Below are 6,000 nucleotides of genomic sequence, written 5' to 3' on the forward strand. Positions count from 1 at the left end.
GATTGTTTCAAACTGTGATCAAGGTCTTTTTTGAACGTTTCTATCCTCCTACTATCACCCCTTATGGTTGCACCTTTTCAATCAGGTTGCTACTTTCTATTAAGATATACACCAGACGTCCAGTTCAGGTCTATGCCCTTGTTTAAAATGGCCGCCGGGGAATTTCCGGATCCGGCTGAGAGGTTTTCAGACATCCCTGATTCAACCAACCAATAAAATGGCTACGGGGGCGAATCGAGTGGCAATCGAATGGCGATCGAATGGCAATTTACGAAGGTGAGTCGATTGACGGTTGATTCCCATTGGAGTGGCATTCGAGTGACAATCGAATGGCAGTTCACAGCGGAGAATCGATTGTCAATCGAGTCCCATTACCAAAATGGCCGCGGCGATACTTCCGGTCCCGGAAATGACGCGGATCCGTATACAATCAATGACGGCGCTACAATGCGCCTTGCAATAGCGGCGGTCTGTTTGAAAACAACAAGGAGCCACACATGGCTTCTTAAAAATAACAAGCCTCAATCGATGGGTGATGAGGGGGAGGACTACAGCACCTGAATATAGTCAAGGTAGGTACTTAAGGAGGGCCAAGAGGGTTGGGTGGTGTCATTCCTTCTCCACATGCAGGAGAACAAGGAGCTGTCTTTCCTCTCCAAGGGGAATCTATCTGGGCAAACCAAATCTTGTCAGGATTTACCTGCACCCGGCTCCCCCTTTTTTGGATACAAAGACTTCAAACTACTGGTGGTGAGTTTTCCATGAACGGTTTGGAATATAATTCCCAACCAGTTAATTGATGCTCAAACGCTGGGTTATTTTTGACACAAGCTTTTGATATATCTCCTTTATATAGGACTGCAAAAACACCACCCAAATTGAACCAATTGGTTCTATCCACTCTATGAGTGATATTCAAATGGGGATTTGTTTTTATGGTGCAACCTGCCATAGGAGACATCGGCGTCCCTGAATACCCGGGGGCCCTCTGCCCCACACTCCTGGGCGTGGAGCTTTTTAAGCAATAGGTGAGTCCTCTTCATTGTTATCTATGCCTCTTCCTTACTTGATGAGGAGGATGTGTATGTGCTTTTGCACTTCAATGGAGAGAATACAATGATTTAATGTGAATGTATTTAATATTTTTTGCTTTACCCTAGATGCAATACTTGTTTTATGCCATGATGAAGAATGCGTAGCATTCGAAACGCGTCGGCTTTTCAGCTACACCTTTACCTCCCTTAGGGTGATGGTACCGTATGCCGGACAGTATCTGCATCATCCATGTTTTGTTTTGTATTATGTATATTCCTATAATGCTCGAGATATTTTTGTATATGCTGTATCTATTTTTGTAATAAATTGTTATTTTTTCATATATATTTTTGAAATTTTTATTATTCGTTGCCTATACAATCCCACTCTATGAGGTATTTTCGATTCATTTGTAGACTATGGTGGTGTATTTAAATAAAAAAATCACCTAGAAATGTGCCTGTTGAAAGTGCATGTACATTATTTCTGTGCCAATGGGGCAAAAAACAAAACAAACGAACAAACAACAACGTTATTGGGCTAATTTCTGTGCTCCATTTTCTGGAGTGGTATAGTAGGATCTTACTTTCTTATATATTGTTATACTTATTGTCTGTGCTTGTTGAATGTTTTTCATTGATTTAAAATGAAAAATGCTACATTTGGCCACTAGATGGCATTAAGTATCATAGGAATTTCTTAAGATACTTATCGCCATCTAGTGGCCAAATGTAATATATATTCAGTTTTAAATGAAAAGTGAAACATTAGTCCAGCACAGGAAGAAGCCTAACCTTAATTGTTTTTGCCCCATTCGCACAGAGTGAATGTACATGCACTTTAACTGGGAGAATTGCTATGCAAAGTTTTAAAAAATAACCTTTTAAAGTGTATGTAAAGCCATAGCAAAGAAATTCTCTTTATTGCTCTTTTTGCCCTGTCAAATGGACCCTGTCAGAAGACCATTCATGCAGTCAAAAATATCCCCATAATATTATATGTGAATTTAACATATTTTTGCATGTAGACATCCAAAAGCCCTGAGACTGCTGCTGGGTGCCACCATCATGGATGTGAGGTCAGCAGCTCCAACAGACTTTGAGCTGTGGCAATCTATAGTATTCCCCTTCTCTCCTCCCTTACCAGCTACATAAAAGGTTATGTAGGGAGGTGAATGGGGAGGTGGAGCAGCTGGGCCAGCACAGTAATTAGACACTCCCAGGAGAAGAGAGGACTATGATGTGCAAAGAGGGAAGGGGCTGTGCTAGGATATTAACAAAATCAAAATTTCTAGCAATTTCATAGGCACCTTACAAGTGAATAAAAAATAATTTACCTTTGGGACTATAGAACAATGAGTCTTTTTGTTGTGGAGAATAAGATACAGGGGTAGTTTTGGATATTTTAGCAAATGACAACTGGACAGGGCTGACACCATTTAGTCCACAAAATGTACAGAAATTAAAGAGAAAACTTGATTGGTTTCTTGGGTACAGTATATTAGATTTGCTGTTGTTGACTATGCATGGTATTGATCAGTGCCCATCTGCAGCCTCACAGTTGCCCATCAATGCAGCTTGATCAATGCCTACCTGTAGCCTCACAATTGCCCATAAATGCCTCCCCATTGCCATCAATGCAGCCTGATCAATGCGCATCTCTGGGAGGGGGGGTGGGATGAGCGCCGTCAGATTACATACAGCGAGAATCTCCTGTTTACTCGGCGGCCTCTTGAATACAAAGTCCCGCCTCCTGGACCGGCTTCTATGATAGACAGAACACTGGTCCAATGCCGGCCCAGGAGACGGGAATTTTCTATTACAAAGGCTGCGTAAACAGAAGATTCTTGCTGTATGTAATCTGACGGCGCTCGTCCCGTATCCTCCCCGTTCTCTCCGAGGCAGTCCAAATTGCAGTATCGGCGTATAACATGCACACACTGGGCCAGATCCACATAGCGAGTACGCCGGCGTATCTACTGATACGCCGGCTTACTTTCAGATTACCCGCATCCTATCTTTAGTTTGAATCCTCAAACGGCTTCGTACGCCTTCGGATCGTAGGTGCAATACTTTGGCGCCCGCTGGGTGGAGTTTGCGTCGTTTTCCGCGTCGGGTATGCAAATTAGCTTTTTACGACGATCCACGAACGTTCGCGCGGCCGTCGCATTCTCTTACGTCGTCTCTAGTCGGCTTTTTCCGGCGTATAGATAAAGCTGCTATTTTGCGGCGTATAGATAGACTTGCCATGTTAAGTATGGCCGGCATTCCCGCGTCGAAATGTTTTTTTTGGCGTAAGTCGTTCGTGAATAGGGATGGACATAAGTCACGTCTAATTTCAAAAAATGACGTCATTTCGCGCAAAGCACGATGGGAAATTTCGAAACGGAAAATGCGCAGTTCAATCGGCGCGGGGACGCGCTTCATTTAAATGAATCACGCCCCCTACCCGCCGATTTGAATTCCGCCGCCAGAAATACACTACGCCGCCGTAACTTACGGCGCAAAATCTTTGAGGATTTTAAAGTATGCCAGGTAAGGTACGGTGGCGTAGCGTATCTCTGATACGCGGCGCAAGTGTAAATGTATGTGGATCTGGCCCACTATTTGCAACTGATTTGCAGGCTGAAAAAGTCACAATAAAGCTGTAAATCAGCTTTAAATCAGACACTTAACGCTGGATACACCATTTTCTTTTAAATTCCATTTTTTTTTTGGCGTGGGGTTCCCCTTCAAGATCCTCAGAGCACAAGTCGCATGCCACAAGTCTGATCATGATGATCTGACTTGGACACGACTTCCATTCAAATCAATGGACAAAGTCAGATCAGTTAAGACAGCTCTCATAGGGAACCGTTGATTTTGACATGTCGTGTGACTTGTGCTCCGTAGTAATTGTATTTGGGAGTGAAAAATAGAAGAGGCAGAGAAACGCTGCAAAACGCTAACGTGGCTAAATGTGCATTAATGCTAATGCACAAATCTACTAAAAGCACGTTTTTACAGACGCTTTTTCCTGGCGTCAGTACTAGCTTTGCAGCTTGTTTTTTTCTTACGCCCCATGTGCATGTGAGGACTAATCGCTTGGCATTGACCACCTGAATTTAAAAAGTAAAATGTTTTTTACATTGTTTCAATAATTTCTGATCTACTCACTGCTGGGGTTTTTTGCCTTCCTCTGGATCAACTGTGGGTATGGAGTTGGGTGTATGGGATTGTACTGTGTTTTTTATTTTGTTTGTTTATTTTTTTGTGGTTGAACTGGATGGACTTGTGTCTTTTTTCAACCTGACTAACTATGTAACTCACAAATAACAGATTTGCTTTAAAAAAGTGCAAAATCCCAAGTCTTGTCTTCTTTCTTCCAGGTTGTAGTGAATGAAGACCGAATAAAAGAGGCTAATACTAAAGCCAAAAAGATTCTTAAGAGCGTCTGAGAATTCCCTGCAGTAGCATACCGATCCGTGATGAGTAGATCTTGCTTTTTTTGGCCCCACTTTGTTGCCTGGGTTCCTCTAGGTGTGCCTTCATATTGTACAGTGATGTGTCCTGATACCAGACCCATCACATTGCTTGAAGATGGAGTATGAACCTATTGCTTGTGCCTTGTGTGTAGGAAGTAGAACACAGTCATGTATTATAAATGCTGGAAAGGAAAATTGTATTGACAGTAGCAACCATTCTGATTCCATGTGTCATTTAGCATACAGTGAGGAAAAAAAATGTTTTTTTATATATTTTTGGGGGATATTTATTACAGCAAAAAGTAAAAAATATTCATTTTTTTCAAAATTGTCGCTCTATTTTTGTTTATAGCGCAAAAAATAAAAACCGCAGAGGTGATCAAATACCACCAAAAGAAAGCTCTATTTGTGGGAAAAAAAGGATGCCAATTTTGTTTGGGAGCCACGTCGCACGACCGCGCAATTGTCAGTTAAAGCGACGCAGTCCCGAATCGCAAAAAGTGCTCTGGTCTTTGGGCAGCAATATGGTCCGGGGGTTAAGTGGTTAATGTGCTTCTTAAGCTACTCATTTGTTGCCTTGGTCGTGTGTTTTGGCTCATTGTCATGCTGGACTACTCATCCGCTACCCATTTTCAATGCCCTGGCTCAGGGAAGGAGGTTCTCACCCGAGATTTGACGATACATGGCCCCGTCCATTGTTCCTTTGATGCAGTGAAGTTGTCCTGTCCCCTTAGCAGAAAGGCAACCCCAAAGCATAATGTTTCCACCTCCATGTTTTACGGTGGGGGTGGTGTTCTTGGGGTAATGGGCAGCATTCCTTCTCCTCCAAACACGAGTTGAGTTGATGCCAAAGAGCTTAATTTTGGTCTCATCTGACCACAACACTTTCAGCCAGTTCTCCTCTGAATCATTAAGATGTTTATTAGAAAACATCAGTTGAGCCTGTACCTATGTGCTTTCTTGAGCAGGGGGGCCTTGCAGACGCTGCAGGATTTAAGTCCTTCACGGCATAGTGTTTTACAAATTGTGTTCTTGGTGACTATGGTCCCAGCTGCCTTGAGATCATTGACATGATTCTCCCATGTAGTTCTGGGCTGATTCCTCACTATTCTCATGATCATTGACCCTCCACGAGGTGAGATCTTGCATGAAGCCCCAGACCGAGGGAGATTGGCAGCTATTTTGTGTTTCTTCCATTTTCGAATAATCGCACCAACTATTGTCCCCCTCTCACCAAGCTGCTTGGCGATGGTCTTGTAGCCCATCCCAGCCTTGTGTAGGTCTACAATCTTGTCCTTGACATCCTTGGACAGCTCTTTGGTCTTGGCCATGGTGGAGAGATTTGAATCTGATTAATTGATTGCTTCTATGGACAGGTGTCTTTTATACAGGTAACAAGCTGAAATTAGGAGCACTCCCTTTGCCCCATGTCAAATCGCATGCCAAATCAGCGGCTATTGCTGGAAATGGCACTGTCCGAATCGGTGAGACACCGCAAAGAT

At 43.0% G+C, this 6,000-nt stretch overlaps 1 protein-coding gene across 3 annotated transcripts in view; it reads left to right on the plus strand.

The window, feature by feature from the left end:
- Positions 1–4,788, plus strand: part of LOC120913453 (synaptosomal-associated protein 25-like) — a 42,083-nt gene extending 37,295 nt beyond the window's left edge. For all 3 annotated transcript variants that reach the window (XM_040323383.1, XM_040323385.1, XM_040323384.1), the window contains one exon: positions 4,403–4,788. In XM_040323383.1, coding sequence (XP_040179317.1) covers positions 4,403–4,471 — 69 coding nt within the window. In that variant the 3' untranslated portion in view covers positions 4,472–4,788. The remainder of the gene's footprint in view (positions 1–4,402) is intronic.
- The last annotated feature ends 1,212 nt before the right edge of the window (positions 4,789–6,000 follow it).

The sequence above is a fragment of the Rana temporaria genome, chromosome 9 (genome assembly GCF_905171775.1).
Source record: "Rana temporaria chromosome 9, aRanTem1.1, whole genome shotgun sequence".
NCBI lineage: Eukaryota > Metazoa > Chordata > Amphibia > Anura > Ranidae > Rana > Rana temporaria.